The sequence below is a fragment of the Myotis lucifugus genome, unplaced genomic scaffold (assembly GCF_000147115.1).
Source record: "Myotis lucifugus unplaced genomic scaffold, Myoluc2.0 scaffold_382, whole genome shotgun sequence".
NCBI lineage: Eukaryota > Metazoa > Chordata > Mammalia > Chiroptera > Vespertilionidae > Myotis > Myotis lucifugus.
This window is the reverse complement of record NW_005871430.1, coordinates 639,724-658,883: the sequence shown is the minus strand read 5'-3', so window position 1 is coordinate 658,883 and position 19,160 is coordinate 639,724. Positions and strand designations below refer to the sequence as shown.

Here is a 19,160-nt window from a genome sequence, read left to right as displayed (position 1 = left end):
TCTGGTTCTGGAACAATGGGGAACACATTGGTGGTTGGATCTGTCTTTTATGGATACTAGATCATTTAATCCATTCCTCTAGTCCTGGCTATGCTCTGTGTCTGGGGAAAACCTCAGGTGCTTGTTTGAAAGTCTCTATTACTGTTCTATTAGTCTGTTATGTATTGACGAAGGTAGTAATAGCGAGGCCCATGACTTGCTATCCAAAATCCTTGGAGCCAGGCATGTTTCAGAATTTAGACGATCTCAGCATTTGGAAGGCAAGTAATAGAGTGCATATGCTGCAAAGCATCCCCTGGGGACCGGGGCAACAATCTCTATAATTTAAAAAAAAAATTAATATTTCTGCAGCCAAACACACTAAGTGGGATAACTTAAAACCATAAGCAGCTTTTATATTCATGTGAATCGGGTTTCGCTGCCACATGAGCTTAGCTTCAGGTCAGGTTTGTCCACCAAATAAGTTAGGAAGAACTTCCAGTGTTCAGAGCACGTGGTTAAGGACATGGACACTTTTTGAACCATATTGACATTTATTGTCTGCCAGCCACTGTTCTGAGCTCTTCCCTGTGTTTACTCCTTTTACCTGATGACAACCCTTGGAGGTGGGTCCTGTTATTACGTCTGTCTTGGGAAGAATAAAAGGAAGCACAGAGAAGTTAAGAAACTTGCTAAGGTCGAAGCTGGGAAGGGGCAGAACAGGATGCGAGCCTGAGCGGTCTGGTCCAGGGGCTGCACGCTGCACCACAAGGCTTCCGGTTTTAGAGAAGGGACTTGGAAGCAGGTATACCTCTCAAGTGTATTCTATTTAGATGAGTGTTACTCATCCTGACAATGATGTTTGAACTCCTTAAGTGCATGGTAATGAGCAAGCGCAGGAGCGATGGATGCCAGTTAAGTGGACTCTTTGTTTTTAGAGCGACACAGAGTAATGGAATATGTGACTACGTTCCCTCAGCAGGGCTGGCCCCAACGCCCAGCCCAAACTCACATTAGCTTGTTTATTTCTTCCAGAGAAACGAATCCCGAACGTTGCAGCTGCGCCAGAATGGAGGCCCCGCTGGTGAGTCTGGATGAAGAGTTTGAGGACCTCCGGCCCTGCTGCTCAGAGGAACCGGAGGAGAAGCCACGGTGTCTTTATGGCTCCTCGCCCCACCACCTGGAGGACCCCTCCCTCTCGGAGCTGGAGAATTTCTCTTCTGAGATCATCAGCTTCAAGTCCATGGAGGACCTGGTGAATGAATTTGACGAGAAGCTCAATGTCTGCTTCCGGAACTACAATGCCAAGACCGAGAACCTGGCTCCCGTGAAGAACCAGTTCCAGATCCAAGAGGAGGAGGAGACCCTGCAGGATGAGGAGTAAGACGTCTTAGTTGCCCTCTCCTGCTTCATACAAGAGCCCTGTGGTCTGGGGCCCCTTCACACAGACCTAGATTCTGTCTGTGAGCTCCTGGCTGCTTACTACCTTTTCATGTCAGTGGGGCAGCGCTCGCCCTGGTAGTTGCTGACATTGTTCTGTCGTATCCCTTCATAGTCACCTGTAGGGCTTTCTTCAGTTGAAACATTAAAGAAGTGGAGGGATTTTAGGAAATAGAAAGTTTCCCCTAGATACAGAATAGAATTTCGGGAGCATGGTAAACTTGGGGGGTGGGGGGGTCTATCTTCAACTTTCTTTCATTCATTCATTCATTCTTTCTTTCTTTCTTTTTAAATATATCTTTTTTGATTTCAGACAGGGAGAGGGAAACAAATCTGTGTCTTACTATTATATCCCCACTGTCTAATGTAGTGTTTGGTGTGTAGTAAGTGATCAAATAATATGTTTGAGTGACATATTGACTATTGAATGAATTCAATGGCAATAATAGCCTTGTAGGTATACATACAGTGTTTCTAGCTAGGCCTACCCCATTTCTGTCTTTTTTTTTTCATGAATGCTCACCTGAAGGCCTGGGCATAGAGAACATTTCACTCTGGTGGCCAGTACTATCACAGTGGACTGTATGTTACTCCATTTCAAGTTTCAAACCAGTTCTTTTTAGATACTGGGACTGTTATCATTTGACTCTTTTAAGTCAAAAAAAAAAAAAAAGGATGACTGTGGGGCTTTATTATACAGAGTATTTTTTCACTCTAGTCCATTGCACCAGGCAATGAACTAGAAATATAAAGACTTATGAATGCTAATTTTCAGACTCTCACTAACTCGCTGTGTGACCTTGGGCTAGTCACTAACTCTAGTTGACTGCGTGGGTCCTCATCTCTGAAACCTCCAGAGCTCAGTCTTGATGAAGCGGGACTAAGGACTGGCAAAGAACCTAATTTCTCACCTCACCCAGGCTGCACTCTGAAAATGACTTTTCCCGATGTGTCCAATTCCTTTTGCTTCCAACAAATCATCTCTCCCCCACTTAACCCCCGTCTGCCTCATTAAGGATGGAAGCCCAGCCAGCAAGTCGCACATTAACAGAGGCCACTCAATGTCAATTACCCTCACATGGGATTAGTGTCTTATCCTGACTTTCCCGACTTGCCTGCCTCATTGACTGACTCAGCTAACAGACCAAAGGTTGAATCATTCCTTAGAGATAAAAGCATGATTTGGGGGTAGTGTCGAGGGAGGAATCTGGGAAGAGAGAAATTAACATTGTGGTCAGTGTATCTGAATCTTTACAACTTAAAATAAAAATGAGAATTCAACTACATACTTTGTTTTTTAGACACCTATTCAGATATTTTAACTGTAAAAGATGATGAGGCAAAGGAAGAAGATAATTTAATAGCTGACTTGATTGTGGTTCTCCGGCATAGCTCTAGGGTTCCAATAAACTTGCTTAGGTTTAGTATTTGGAGGGAAGTTCACCTACAAATGAATTGAAAGTGTTTTGGGTGGGATAGAGCTAAACGATAGAACCTTAAAAAAATGAAATTTTTGGTCAAACTAATCTCCTGAAGAAAGCACCAACCAGAAAGCAAATGCAGTGGTTCCCTTTGAAGGTTTGGTTTCTTTCATTCCCATTGGGAACTGTTTGGCTAACGGAATCGGTGGAGCTATCAGCTTAACTCTGATTCACCAGGGCATGGGGGCATTGAACGAGCGTCAGACTTGAATATATAGCTCCTGTTTTTAAATTTAGAAACTATTTCAGAATCTCTTCTTTGCTTACTAGTGTATGTGACCAACCTTCCCTTTATCATAAGAGATTGAACCTGGAGGCCCGAGGTTCTTAGAGGCCAATACAAAATGGGAAGGGGCAGTTCTCACCCCACCCCCTGCCTCCTGGGGTCCCTCTCAGCCTTCTTACAAGTGCCCTGGAGACAGAGGGACCAGCCGTGTGAGAACTGACAGATTTCTTGTTCTGCAGACAACCTGCATCAGCCACACTCAATGTTGAAGACAAGTACTGGTAAATACCAAATAATCAGATAGGAAAAGATGACAGATAACTGATTTCTTAGGAAAGTTAATTCTCTTCTTTCTCCATATAGAAGGCACAGATTGTATTAATTGTATTTAAGCATTATAAAGAATCCGAAAAGTTGTTCAAAGTTATTCATGTGCTAGTAATTAATTATTCTTAAGTATTAACTGCAAAAGTGTATCCATGTTTACTTGTTTTTTAAATTTATTTTACTATTTATCTGTTTGTTTTTTTAATATTTTTTTAAATCCTCACCCAAGGGTATTTTCCATTGATTTTTAGAGAGAGTGGAAGAGAGAGGGAAAGACAGAGAGAAATATCGATGTGAGAGAAACATTGATTGGTTGCCTCCTGCACTCACCCTGGAGCCTGCAACTGAGGTATGTGGCCTTGACCGGAATCGAACCCAGGATCCTTCAGTCTGCAGGCTGATGCTCTATCCACTGAGCGAAACCGGCTAGGGCGAGTGTATCCATGTTAACATACAACTAAGTGTGGATATTGTTGGCTGGATGCAAATGAACCACTGGACAAGGGCTGTAGTCAGCCTAGAGGGGATTCAGGGAAATGTTACCAAGTTGGAATTCTAATAAGACCTGTGCACTGTCTACTATATTGTCAGGAATAGGTATGTAGGGGGGTGTGTGTGGGGGGTGGGGGGTGGGGCGGGGAGGGTAGCTGGACTAACGTAGCCTTGATGGCTGCGTTGCCAGTTTCAGACCTGAGTTTTTGTCTAGGTGTATTATCACAACCCATTCTGTTCGGTTTGTTCACCCTCTGCCATCACCCTTTCCCAAATGCCTAGCCCGCTGGTGAAAGACAGTTTAGTCCATTCTGCAGGCATCCAAGCCCAAGCTATGAAACATGCACCTAAAAGCCGTTTCTGTTATCATAGGGACTGAGAACAAATTGAACCCCCGGTGCCATGGCAGCAGGACAGAAATTGAGGCAACCGGTCTGATCTTAGTTCCTTTTTTTTAACTGGTGAAAAAGGAAGAGAGAAAGAGAGAGAGAGAGAGAGAGAGAGAGAGAGAGAGAGAGAAGAGAGAGATTTGTTGTTCCACTTGTTCATGCATTCACCGTTTGACTCCTGTATGTGTCCTGACGGGGGATCGATCCCGCAACCTTAGCGCATGGACACAGTGCTCTAACCAACTGACCTGTCCGGCTAGGGTTAATGTTAGTTCTCTGATAAAGGATAGAGTAGATGGCTTTCAGAGTCTCCTTTCCCCAAGATAAGAGTCAATAGCAGGATGCTTCCCAGGGAAGGGGAATTTTACAGTCCACCTCGGGGTACCTGTAACAGGGACTATGTTTGTGTCCAAGGACCCTGCTTACCATCATAGTTAGCCTATCTGGGGAGAAAGCCCCTCCCCCTCGCTTCCTCACAGGGAACTTGGTGCTTTCCCTCCACCCCGGCTCTTGGTCCCTGTGGCTGCCTGCCTCCCAGCGTCCCGCCTCTGCCTTCCACTTAGCCTTTCCGGGGATGGAGATGGAGACAGAAAGCAGGGCGGGGCCCTGCTGCCCGTGCCCTTTGTCTTGTGTAGATTGATGAAAGCCTACTGCCCAGGACAGTGTAGTTCTAGACTTTTCATGCACAGCCTGTTTCTGAACTGCTGTTCTAGGGGGTGATTAGGAACTTGGTGTAGTATTCTGATGCCTACGCCTATCAGAAGATTCATCAAGAACTGGAAGAGTGAAGTGGTTAGGAATGTAGGCTCTGTAGCTCTATTGCCTGGTTCAATCCCGCCTCTGCAGTTACTGGCTGTGCAAACTTAGGGTAGATGAGCTTCCCCGCATCCCAGTGTCTCCTCATTACTCTCTGCCTTACAGAGTTGTGGTTTGGAATGAACGAATGAGTCCACATGAAGAGTTTAGGGTAGTGCCGGGCTGATGGTAAGTGCTTGCTGGCTAAGTGTTTGGCTGTTCACTGTGATTAGTGTTAAATGGGCACCGAATAAATATAGGAAAGGTATGCGTTGTGCTTACAAAGAGATGAGAGCCCCTCTGTCTTAAGGCTGCTTTGAACCTCAAAGGATAAAAAGTACCTTGAACGGAAGAAGAAAACTCGAACAAAACCCGAAAGAGAATGAGAACAGCTGGAATCTTGAAGTTTTGGCAACGGTTTGGCAAAAATCTAGAATCGGAAGGTAAAATCCAGAGCGTGGTAGTGAAGGCCCAGATGAGAAAAGTCACTGCTCCCTAAAAGGTTTGCAGAGTTGTCTCTTTAAGGATGAGGACAGTTTCAAGGTCACCGGGAAGTGTGCAGTCTATCGACGTTCCCAGCTCCCATCCTGCCCAGGAGGGAGGTAGGAAAGGCTCCTGCCTATTTTGGGCTTTGCTGAATTTCATTTTCCAGGACTTGCTGCAGGGACAAATCTGAAGGTCGCTGCCTGCGTGCCTTGCTGCTCCTTCTCCAGCAGAGGCTGTGGTGCAGGGGTTTGAGTCCACCGGCCAGTGGGTGTGGTGCTGGGAGTTGTGTCTTGCAGAGAGCAGATCCTATTTGCCTCTTGGCTTTAGAATGCTAATGAGGCTCGGATTTAGAATTAGGCTGGATTAGTGCAGCTCTAATATAGTGCCAGATAGGGATTGGATCATCGCCCGTGTCTAAGAAGGAGGCTGAAATCCTGCTGAAGAGATGTCTAACGATGAGCTCTTGCAAAGTGCTTTCCGGTAACTGTAGGCAAATAATGAATAAGCGGATAAGCCCAGCCCTGCCGTGACCGTGTGTGTTTCACCGCCTGAGTTGTATGCATCATGCACTAGGAAAATCTCTTTGCGCCCTGGCCAGCGTGGCTCAGTCGGTTGGAGTGTCATCCGTACACCAAAAGGTTGAGGGTTTGATTTCTGGTCAGGGCACATACCTAGGTTGTGGGTTTGATCCTGGGTTGGGGCATGTGTGGGAGGCAACTGATTGATGTTTCTCTCTCACATTGATGTTTCTCTCTCTCTCTCTCTCTCTCTCTCTCTCCCTCCCTTCCTCCCTCTCTCTCTAAAAGCAATAAAAACATATCCTCAGCTGAAGATTAAAAAAAAGAAAATTTCTGCTTATATACCCACATATCATATATTATACCCGATTTTATATGTTAAGAGCACTTTCTTCCCTCAATTTATGTATATGATTTTTATTTCAAGTATCTGTGCTGTTTCTCTCTCTCTCTCTCTCTCTCTCTATATATATATATATATATATATAGGCATATATAAATTTGCACTTATTGTTTCAGCATCTTAATCCACATTTTGTCATGTTTTGAATTTGATCCACATGTATACATATTTGCTTTTTTAAAAATTAGAGGCCCGGTGCACGAATTTGTGCATGGGTGGGGTTCCTCAGGGTGGCCTGCGGGGATTGGGCCAAAACCCGCAGTCCAATCCCGCCTGCAGCTCCTATCTATCACTCCCACTCATCCTGGCCCCACTGTGTCTGCTGCAGGCTCATGCCCAATCAGTCCTGATCAGGAGAGGCTCACGCTGCCACAGCAGCACTTGCCAGCAGTGAGCCTTACGTCTGGTGCCCTCCTAAGGGGAGTGGCCTGTGGGATTGGGCCAAAACTGTCTCTCTGACATCCCCCGAGGGGTCCCAGATTGTGAGAGGGTGCAGGCCAGGCCAAGGGACCCCACTGGTGTATGATCGGTGCCGGGGAGGGACCACAGGAGGGCTTCAGGGTGTGTCTGACCCATCTTGCTCAGTCCCGGCTGAACCCCAGCAGCAAGCTAACCTACCGGTCTGAGCGTCTGCTCCCTGGTGGTCAGTGTACGTCATAGTGAGTGGTTGAGCGGCCTTAGCCTATCATTAGCATATTATACTTTGGTTGAACAGTCTACCATTCACCGGATGACCGGACACTTAGCATATTAGGCTTTTATTATATAGGATGGCTATTTCCTTATACTGCATTAATATTTCCTAACCTTGGTTTCATGCATATCATGGCATGCATATACTCCTGAAGGAAACTGTGTAGAGTCCTCATTGATTTATTTAAGATGAACTCAAGTGCTGCTGGCTTCCAGGGATGGCATTATTTTATGAGATTTACACTAATCTCTGGGTATTGACTAATGCATTTCTTTTTCTCTGTGTGAGAGTTTGTGACTTCGGGATTCTCCTCCCAAACAAATCTTTCTGAAATGAGCTAAGCAACAAGGATGGCAGAAGGCCCTTTCTCATAATGTACATTTCAGATTGTTACAAAGAAATGTAGTAGAGGGAGCCCATCTCCTCCCACTGGAGTCATCGTGCAGACAGAGGTGTGCTCATTGGTTCCTTTCATACATTTGCTTTGGAGGGTCCACGTTGGAGACAGGGCACACCTAGACTCTACGCTGTGAGAGGGCAGGATCGTGCCACCCGTGGGCTCGCTAAACATTTTGGGTAGTAAGTAAGCACAGCAGCATTGGCACCACACGATGACCCTGTTCTTAACGAAATCCGGCCAGAGAATCTGCCCAGATCTCTATCTCTATCTCTCTGTCTTTGGGTTTCTCTCTGTGTCTCTGTCTGTGTCTGTTTCTCTCTCTCTCTGTCTTCTCTGCCCGTGGGAAAGAGGCATTTCTTAGTTTTATGAGACATGAACTATTTTGTTGAGGGCCAGAGGTTTTTTAATTGCCAGAGGTGATTGGATTGTAGATTCGATCATTTGTATCGCAATGGCTCCCCTTCTCTGAAGCAAACACCATTCCCTTGGGAGCTCCTGGCCAGGGTCCATTCCCTTGGCCTCTGATTCAGCTCTAAGCAGCTTGGCTCCCGCCTGCTGGAAGGCAGATGACCTCAGCCTGGCCCTCACAGAGCCTGCCTCCCCCGCCCAGCTCTCCCTTCCTCCAGGTGGGCGGGGCCCCAGATGTGTGCTAATGAGAGCTTCTCTTTGTTTACAGGGTTTGGGATGCTCTGACAGACAATTACATCCCTTCACTCTCAGAAGACTGGAGGGACCCAAACATCGAGGCTCTGAATGGCAACAGCTCTGACACCGAGGTACCTCTTTGCTCCCCCACCCACACCCCTACCTACTAGGGCTTGAGAAGATGTGGATTCCACTTCGAAAAGCATTCAGTCACGTGCCAGTCTTCCCCATTCAGTGCTCAAAGTCATTGCTGGGAAGGTGGGAGTTGGGGAGGAGGTGAAAAATAAGATTGGGGGGTACATCCGGCGTCCACGAGGTGACTGGAATCATTACCTGTGAAAATGTAAATGCAGACACTTCTGTTGGTGATCTGTGTGTCTACACCAGGGAAACTTAGGTGGTCAGAAGTAAGAGGAGAGTGGCTGCCACGTGTTTCTTTTATGTTCAAGTGATAATGGTTAAAACGAACAGTCAGTCTCATCAAAACAGTGCAGAGAGCAAGTGCTGACGATCAGGGCCTGGCTAATGGCCAGAGTTGGCGCCCGGATATGAGTGAGGTGGCCACGCAATGGGGAAGCATTCTTTATGGAAGGCAACCAAAGAGGCATTGATGTGGCCTGAGTCACATTCTGTGGTTACTGATGCCAAAGAAGAAAGAAGCATAAGGGCTTATTCATTCATTTAAGCATATATGAATAAATAAAGAGAATACTTACTTTTTAAAAATATATTTTTTTTGTTGATTTCAGAGAGGAAGGGAGAAGGAGAGAGAGAGATGGAAACATCAATGATGAGAGAGAATCATTGATCGGCTGCCTCCTGCACGCCCCCTACTGGGGATTGAGCCGGAAACCCAGGCACGTGCCCTGACTGGGAATCAAACTGTGACCTCCCGGTTCATAGGTCGATGCTCAACCACTGGGCCACACCAGCTGGGTGAGAATACTTATTTTGAGTTGATTTGCAGAGGCTGTGGGGAGTGACCTTTCAGAAGATCCAAACTGCCCCTCCTAGCTGATTCTGTATATAAAAAGGTACACCCATTTAATGGCTAAAAGCCAATTTCTGCCTTGCTTGGTTTTCTAGTTTCAGCTGTAAAGGAAATTTGACAATTTCTTATGAGGAAGGGCTGTCAAATGTATGTGTGGGGGTGGATCTGACATTCCTAAGTTGTCTAGAATTGGGTTCAGGTAAAAGAGATAGAGACAGGTTTCCCTGACTGGGCAATAATTCTGCAGATCGTTGCCCAAAATAGCATAGCCGATGATCAGTTGGCTGATTTTTTTTTTAAAAAGATGGTTGTATATCCTTCTTAACTCTTCTAATAATTAGCAATCCAAAATACTCGAAAACCTCAAGGCTTCATTGACTGGGGCAGGTAAGATGGTGACTTTGAGACTAAGAGATTTGCTAGGACACTGCTTGGCATTGATTTTGGAGGTTGTGTCTCGGGTCCTGCCTTGAACCCCCACCTGCTTATTTTCTCCTGCGATGCTTGTGTATATGGCATTTAGTAGGTACCCAAAATGCACAGGAGAAGAGAGTCAGTAACGAAACGAATCAGGTGACTGAAATTTAAGCAGGTCCATCTCGGTGCGAAAGGCAGATTTTGCTTTATCTCTTTTGCCACCTTCCCAGCTCATTTTGAGGAGTAAGCCTAAGGGTGTATAAGACAGCCTGCCCTTCCGAAGGACTTCCACTTATCCTCATTGGCAGGCTTCCCTCAAGAGGGTTAATATTTCAGAGCAAATTGAATGACCCTGAGAAGGAGGATGTTGAGCTTGGTTCCTTGTAGAATTTCCTCCATCTAACCCCTGGGAAACGAACATGGTAGCGAAAGTGGATGGAGCAAGGCTGTCTTATTTCATCCTCCTTAATGAGCTGCATTCATTACAGCCGAAGCACTGTTAACTGACCTCCGCTGAAAGGACTTGCTAGATTAACCGTGCTCCGTGTCCCTTCCGTAACACATGCAGACCGACGCCCTGGGCGTGCTGAAGGCACACAGCTGGCAGGCTGCTCTCTAGCAAGCGTGCATATCTCTTCTTCTCCTTACGTGCTTCATTGGCAACAATCAGCTGTGTTGTTCCCAAACCTGTTCGTGCTTGTAATTGTAACTCATTAATCGAATTAAATATTACAGACAGTGTTGGCTTATGACGGCAGAGAGAGTCGTTTTTGCTTTTTTAAAATCAAAGTAACACATGCACATAGTTTTAAAAGTCAAATAATACTTTTTAAAACAATCTCAGACTTAAAACAAATGAAAAGAGCAGCCCAGCCTGTCTTCCCCTACTCCACAGAGGCAACCAGGTGTATTTCTTTCAGCTGATTCTTTTAGCTGATATCTTCACTTTTCTTACATTACTATTTCTTTGATTCTTTAGAATGCACAGTTTGGGCTGTTATCTATTAATTTGTATTATGAAAGATAGTATTCAATTCTTTTAAAAAATATGTTTTTATTGATTTCAGAGAGAGGAAGGGAGAGGGAGAGAGAGATAGAAACATCAATGATGAGAGAGACTCATTGGTCGGCTGCTTTCTGCACGCCCCCTACTGGGGATGGAGCCTGCACCCAGGCATATGCCCTGTCCGGGAATAGAGCCGTGACCTCCTGGTTTATGGGTTGACGCTCAACCACCGAGCCACACCAGCTGGGCAAGATTTAATTCCTTTTTTAAAAAAATATATTTTATTGATTTTTTACAGAGAGGAAGGGAGAGGGATAGAGAGTTAGAAACATCGATGAGAGAGAAACATCAATCAGCTGCCTCCTGCACACTCCCTATTGGGGGTGTGCCTGCAACCAAGGTACATGCCCTTGACTGGAATGGAACCTGGGACCCTTCAGTCCGCAGACCGATGCTCTATCCACTGAGCCAAACCGGTCAGGGCAAGATTTAATTCTTTTACATCACTTCAAATGCTCCCACTTAGCCTGTCCCATTCTAGTAGAGTTAAATCAATATTAAGTATACATTCGTGTACTCTATAAAGACTGTTTCTTGCTGAGTCATGTACACTGTTCTAGAGAATATGTCCTCCCTTGTACAACTTTTTGTTTAATCTGGAGTGAAGCGTTACCTTGGTTTTTCACTTGCTTTGTTTCCTTATATATCTATCATTAGTTCAATCCCGAACTCTGAGGGGACCCTAAATCTCTCACAATCAGTCTTAAAAAAAAATCAGATACTATCAATTCATTTTCTTTTTCCCTAGAAAACACCTAAACTAGTACCCTCCGTCTTTCTGCTATAAACTAGCCTGGTTGTGCCCCAGCCACACAGCCATTGTCCTGGGCACCCCTCACCTTCGTCCTGGGGATTCTTCTTGCCTCTCTCTCCATCCTCTGCCTGACATATTTTTATCTTTTTGTTTTGGTGGGAAAAAACCAGTATACTGTTGAGAAAGAGTACAGCAGAATACGGGTTGTGGAATATATGAGAATGTCTCCACTCTCCTGTCATCTGTTTGATGGAGAGTGTGACTGGATGGTTATTTTAAGTTGCACTTTTTTCTCTCCGAATTCTGAAGACGATGTTCTTTTGCCTTCCTGCTTTCAGTCGCTGTGAGAAGCCCCACATCTACTTAGATTCCCTGTCTTTACTTATTTTTTTCTTTTTCAGTATATTTTTTTATTGTTGATAGTATTACGGATATCTCCCATCCCCTCCCACCCCTGTATCCCCCTCCTTCCAGCCCCTACGGACTCCCTGTCTATATGTGACTCTCTTTTGGTTCTCTTCAGAAGCTTTTAGGATATTTTATTTTCTGTTCTCACTTGAAATTTTACAGTAATGTGCCTTATAGTGAGTTAAATAAATTTTTTTTTTATTTACTCATTCTGCATCCTCCCCAGTGGGCCCTTTTAACCTGGAAGCTCATGGCTTTATACTGTAGCATGTTTTGTTGTGCTAGTTCTCTGAAGATTAATTATTTCTGTTTTCTGCTTCTATTGAGATGAATGTACAGTTTCCTCCTTCATTATGTTACTGTGATGAAGTACGTGAATTGATTTTCAAATATTAAATCAATCTTGCGTTCTTGAGATAGACCCGATGTGGTCATGTTATATTATTATTTTATTTCATATGTTGGTTTTCATTGTTTTCCTCACAGCTTTACTGAGGGATAATAGGTATATAATACATGGCACATATGAAAGTGTGCATTTTGATTAGTTTTGATGTATGTATGTATCCGTGAAACCATCACCGAAATCAAGATATTGGGCATAGCCGTCCCTCTTCCTGTTCACTCTCCAATCTCCAGGCGACCTGCTTCTGTCACTATAGGTTAATTTGCATTTTCTAGAATGTTGTATAAATGGAAGCATGCACCATGTACTTTTTTTCCCCTTTTCGCCTGGCTTTTAAAACTCAGCATAATTATTTAGATATTTATCCATTTTATTGTATGTATTAACAGTTCATTAAAATTTTTTTAAATTGTTGACAGTATTACAGATGCCCCCCATTTTCTCCCTTTTTTCCCCCCGTCAACCAAACCCCATCTTACCCCAGGCCTTCCCCACACTATTGTCTATGTTTATGGGTTATGCATATGTGCATATATGTTCTTTGGTTGATGTCTTCCCATTCTCCCTCCCTCATCCCCCGCCCAAGATCTGTTATTCTGTTCCATGCATCCATACCTCTGGACATATTTTGTTCCTCAATTAACTTTGTTCATTAGATCCCACATATAAGTGAGATCATGTGATATTTGTCTTTCTCTATGCTTATTTCACTTAGCACAATAGTCTCCAGGTCCATCCACACTGTCTCAAAGAGTAAGAGCTCCTTTTTTTGCAGCCACACAGTATTCCATTGTGTAAATGTACCACAGCTTTCTTATGCACTCATCTACTCATGGGTATTTGGGCAGTTTCCAGATTTTAGCTGTTGTAAATAACACTGCTTGTGAACATAGGGCTGCATACATTCTTTCTGATTGGTGTTTCAACAGTTCATGTTTTATTGCTGAGTAATATTCCATCACATGGATAGACCATAATGGACTTATTCTTTTAACAGTTGATGGGCCTTTGGGTGGTTTCCAGTTTTTAAATATTGGCAATAAAGCTACTATGAATGCTCTCGTGAAAGTTTTTTTATGGATGTGTGTCTTCATTTCCCTTGGCTAGAAATCTATGAGTAGAATGTCTGGGTTACATGGTAACGTATGTTTCACGTTTTAAGGACCTGCCAAACTCATTTCTAGCTTGAGAGCTCCAATTATTTCACACCCTCCCCAACTGAACCTTCAAACATGGTAACGTATGTTTCACGTTTTAAGGACCTGCCAAACTCATTTCTAGCTTGAGAGCTCCAATTATTTCACACCCTCCCCAGCACTTGTTATGGACAGACAGCCTTGTTAATCTCAGTCATTAAACTAAGTGTATAGTAGCATCTTACGTAGGTTTTAATTTGCATTTCCCTAGTGACCTATGACATTGCACATCTTTTCATGTGCTTTTTTACTACCAGTGTGTCTTAGTTGGTATGGCGCCTGTTCAGATCTTTTGCCCATTTCCTTAGTGGTTTGTTTGTGCTCTTATTATTCAGCTATTAGAGTTCCCATGATAAAAGGTAAATGAGGCATATTAAATGTAGGAGTTATTTTAGCAAAAATCAATTCAAATTGGGCAGGGGCAAGCCTGGAATGGTTAGGAGTATTCCACCAACATGAGCTAGAAAATAGGCCTTTTGAAGAGAAGAGGTGGGAGCAGAGGAAGGAAATTGTCTGATTGGCTAGAGCTTACTCAAGTGGTTGTACTATTTGGCAAAGCCTAGTTGGTTGGTTGTGATTGGTTGCCCTTTGGCTTGGATTCCTAACCTTGAGGTATTAGAGGCTTAGGTTTAGGTGTGTTTAGAAGGCCACCAAGGCATGAAAGCCTCCTCCATCCAATGGCCCCCTTGTTTAGTTAATTTAACACATATGTTCTAGATATGAGTCCTTTGTTAGATAGGTTTTTTGAATATTTTCTTCTTGTCTATGAATTGCCTTTTAACTTTATTAACATTCTCTTTTAAAGATCAAATGTTTTTTTTTAAGTGTGATGAAGTCTAATTTATTGATTTTTCTCTTTTTATAGTTTGTGCTTCTTGTGTAGTATATCAGATATTGCCAAACCCAGGGTCATTAAGATTTTTTCTTAAGTTTTCTAGAAATTCTATAGTTTAGCTGTTATATGGCTAATGATCCATTTCAAGTTAGTTTTTGTATATGGTGGTAGGTTAAGGGTTATGGTTCATGTGTGTGTACATTACTGTCCATTGTTCCAGTCCACTGTTCATTGAAAATAGTATCCTTTCCCTATTAAATTATCTTAGCAACTCTGCTGAAAATTAATTGACCATACAAGTGTGAACCTATTTCTGAAATTTCTATTCTGTTTCATTGATATCCGTATAACTTTACACATGAGTCATGCTGTATTCATTACTATAGCTCTATAATAAGTCTTGTCCTAAAATAGTATGTTTTCCAGCATAGCTCTTTTTTTTTTTTTTTTCAAAATTGTTTTGGCTATTTTAGGTCATTGCATTTTCATATAAAATTGTGAGTCAGCTGATCAGTTTTTCAAAAAAGCATGCTGGAAATTCAACTGTGATTGTATTAAATCTATAGATCTCTTTATAGATGTAGCTCAATTTATTATGTTAATATGGTGAATTACACTAATTGATTTTCAAATATTAAACTAACCTTTTTTTTAAAGAGAAACCCTACTCACTCATGATATATTATTCTTTTTATATAATTGGGATTTGATTTGCTGATGTTTTAATTAAGGATTTTTGCACCTATGTTCATGAGGAACCTTTTCTGTAATTTTCTTTTTTTGTAGTGTCATAAACTAATTTGGAAAAATTTCTTCCTCTATTTTCTGAAAGAGTTGTGTTAGATTGGTATTTTCTCTTCCTTAAATGTTTCATAGACTGCGCTTTGAAATCATCTGGACAAGGGGTTTTCTCTGTGGAAGGTTTTTGATTGATTACAGATTCAATTCTTTAATAGATATAGGGCTATTCAGATTTTCCATTTCTTTTTTAGTTGGTTTTGTTAAATTGTGTTTTAAAAAAAATTTGTTCGTTTACTGTGTCATTAAATATATTGACCACAAAGTTGTTTATGACATTCTCTTATTCTTTTAATGTCAGTAGGATCTGTAGTGATGTCCCCGTTTTATTACAGATATTGTTAATTTGTGTTTTCTATCTCCTCTCCCTCTCCCTCAGTCTATGTATGGATTTATCACTTTTATTCATCTTTTTGGAGAACCACTCCCCCTGCCCCATTATTTGTTCATTTTGTAGTTTGTAGATGTCTCCCCTTAACTTTATTATTCCCTTCCTTGTATTTACTAGGGGCTCACTTCACCCTTCATTATTTTAAGATTAGAGGCCCAGTGCACGAAATTCATGCACAGGTAGGGTCCCTAGGCCTAGCCGGCGATCAGAGCCAATCGGGGCCTTCCTTCCCCCGGCTGCCAGCTGCCAGCTGGGGCCTTCCTTCATTCCACACCGCCTCCTGGTGGTCAGCGCACATCATAGCGAGTGGTCGAACTCCCAAGGGGACAATTTGCATATTAGCCTTTTATTGAATAGGACTATTATATAGGATTGTTATGAGGGGAGCTTTGACCATATTTTAAGCTTTTAAGAAAATAACTGTCTTAGTCCGTTTGGGCTACTATAACAAAATATCACAAACTGGGTAGCTTGTACACAGCAGAAATCTATTTCTCACAGTTACAGAGGCTGGGCATCCAAGGTCAGGGTGCCAGCCTGGTCGGTCTGGGAAAGGCCCCTTCAGCCTACACACTGCCAGCTCCTGCCTGTGTCCTAAGGCTACAGGGGCTCAGGATGCTTTTTACATTTACCCACACATGTGCCATTTTGGTATCCCTTATTCCTTCCTGTAGATCTGATTTTCCATCATTTCCGTTCAGGTCAAAACACTCTCTCTAGTAATCCTTGGTAGGATAAGTGAACAGGACTCAGATTCTCTCAGCTTTCATTCTCTTTGTGTTTTTCTCCTCCATCGAGGATCACAGCCTTGCACTGCCTGTGTCCAGGGCCGGAAAACAATTGGCCCATAGATTCTGGACAGATGTAGAGTTGTGCATGGCAGGCAGGGTAAGTCCAGTGCTAGGCACCCTGTCATGGCGAGAAGAGGCCATCTCTTCTGTTTCCACTTTTCGCAATTCCTTTTATTCAAGTGTTGGACTTAAAAATGGATCTCCTGATTTTTTTTCCTTCCCATTTTCTATCTACTTTTTGTTGTTGTACTCTCTAGGTGTTTGTTTCCACCTTTCCAACTCTTCTACTGAACCTCCAAATTTGCTATTCATATGTTTCATTTCTAAGAGCTGTTTCCTGTTTCAGGGAAGCAATGTTTTCTTTTATTTTCTTTGTTTTAAAATAAATTTTTATTGATTTCAGAGAGGAAGGGAAAGGGAGAGAGAGAGAGAAACATCAATGATGAGAGAGAATCATTGATTGGCTGCCTCCTGCACGCTCCCCACTGGGGATGGAATCCACAACCCAGGCATGTGCCCTTGAGTGGAATCGAACCTGGGACCTTTCAGTCTACAGGCTGACGCTCTATCCACTGAGCCAAACCAGCCAGGGTAGGAAGCGATATTTTCTTGTTACCCCTCAGAGGGCTATGATGATAGGGAGGGATTTCTTCTGCCCTCTGTATTGCTCCCCCACTCCCCAAATTATAAGACAAAGTTTATTTAGAAAGTTATAAAGGTAGTAGAAGTGAGCCAGCTGGGCTGCATGGGCTCAGGAAACAAGTTACAGAGGCAGAAGAAGGGCTCTTGGAGCTTAGGAAAGAGAAAGGCAAAGGTAACACGCTCTGGGGAGGGAGGAAGAAGAAGAAGGGAAAGTGGGACATGCTTCCTGAGAGGGAGAGCACAGTCTATATTGCCTTTTTTTAAAAAATTGATTTTTAGAGAGAGGGGAAGGGAGAGGGAGAGAGAAAGAGAAACATTGATGTGGGAGCAGAACGTTGATTGGAAACCCCAAGCTCTGTTTTCCCTAGGAGCCCACTTCTACAACAGGACTTTCTGGCCCTAAATAAGGGAAGGCAGGGGTTGGTGGGTGGGAAGAGATCAACCAAAGAACTTGTATGCGTATGTGCATAACCCAGGGACACAGACAATAGTGTGGTGAAGGCCTAGGGCAGTGGTCGGCAAACTCATCAGTCAACAGAGCCAAATATCAACAGTACAACGATTGAAATTTCTTTTGAGAGCCAAATTTTTTAAACTTAAACTATATAGGTAGGTACATTGTTATTAACTTAATTAGGGTACTCCTAAGCTGGCCTTTGCTAAAAATGTCCTCAATCTGATTGAGGTACGTTAGCTGAGGTTGACCCCTTCCATCTCTCCCATCCACACTCGTCTTGTCTACTTGTTTCGTCTATCTCCTTTCGTGCATCCTCTCTATATGTCCAAACCATCTCAACATACCTTTCTCGATCCTCGACACTACATCTTCTTTCACTCCACAATGTTCCCTAAAATTAACTTAATAAACTTTACTTAAAGTTTTAAGTCAACTTTGCACTGTACGCACGCCCGCACGTGGTATTTTGTGGAAGAGCCACACTCAAGGGGCCAAAGAGCCGCATGTGGCTCGAGAGCCGCGGTTTGCCGACCACTGGCCTAGGGCAGCAGGGGGTGGGGGGTGAATGGGGGGGTGGAGGAGGCTAGAAGGGGTCAATAGGAAGAAAAGGGATCATATGTAAAACTTTCAACAAAAAAGATTAAAAAAAAATAAAAACATAAATTGTAGCATTAAAAAAAAATTCAACAAAGAAAAAAACAAAAGAAAAAGAGAGAGTGTGGCTGGGAACAGCAGTGGCTCCGGGAGGTGTGTCCGCGTGGCGGGGAGCCGGGCCACCAGGTGGCTCCCACAGGTGGTGGACTTGGCAGGCACAGGAGCATCTGGGTTCCACAGCAGAAATAGATGTCACCATCTGGCGCACAGCCCCGCAGACAGCCCCATTCCCTCCCAGTCCGACCCCTGAGCCAGGCTGCACGCAGATGGCATTTCATATCCGCTTGATTAACTTTTTTCTGCCATAGTCCTGGTTTTAAGCAAATGGAGACAGACGGTGTGTGTTTTGTTAGGGGTGTCTGCCAAGGTGGCGCCCAGTGAAGAGGGAACGGTTTCTAAGGACAGACTGCGTCTGGCAGGACTGCTGGGGTTGGAACCGGGGTGTTTCCTCTTAGAACGGGAAAGTATAACCCGGGAAAGAGGCCGATGGGCGTGCCAGCCCCTGGCGAGCAAGCAGAACTGGTTCCTGGATGGCAGGGCCTCTGCAGGAAGATCTCCTGAGGGCACTGCGCCAGCTCCTGTGTGACTGGCACGTCCGACTTCTGGGCAGAGGCCGCTGGTTTGGCGTTTAGTGGTTGATGTTCTGCAGGATGTGGACATAAATGGCAGACCATGGCCATCTCGGATGCGGTCAGGAAAGCCCGATAGGCTATGGTTACCTGTTGGACAGCAACATCTACGATCTCCATGGTTGTAAACGTTCAGAATCTTACGTGGGATTGTGGGATTTTGGAGACGCAGGGCAGGTGATGGATGTTTTTTGTTGCTGGGTTTGCCCGTTAGTTCACGTGGTCAGGCTGTCCGGGGGCATGTCCCAGGCGGATCCGTTACATGCTCCACCAGCTGTGACACCTGGATTCCCATAACGGGATGGTATTTCACCCGATCCTAAAAGCATGACTGTTGGGACTGGAGAAGCCCATCCTTTATTTTATTATTTTTTTAAATATTTTTTTTATTGATTTCAGAGAGAGGAAGGGAGAGGGAAAGAGAGACAGAAACATCAATGATGAGAGAGA

General features: G+C 43.8%; 1 protein-coding gene across 1 annotated transcript in view; it reads left to right on the top strand.

The window, feature by feature from the left end:
- Window positions 1–993: 993 nt before the first annotated feature.
- The window catches only part of FEZ1 (fasciculation and elongation protein zeta 1), a 34,331-nt gene continuing 16,164 nt past the window's right edge, over window positions 994–19,160 (top strand). The window contains exons 1-2 of the mRNA XM_023743258.1: window positions 994–1,359; window positions 8,307–8,406. Of these exons, the coding sequence (XP_023599026.1) occupies window positions 1,049–1,359; window positions 8,307–8,406 (411 nt within the window). The 5' untranslated portion in view covers window positions 994–1,048. The remainder of the gene's footprint in view (window positions 1,360–8,306; window positions 8,407–19,160) is intronic.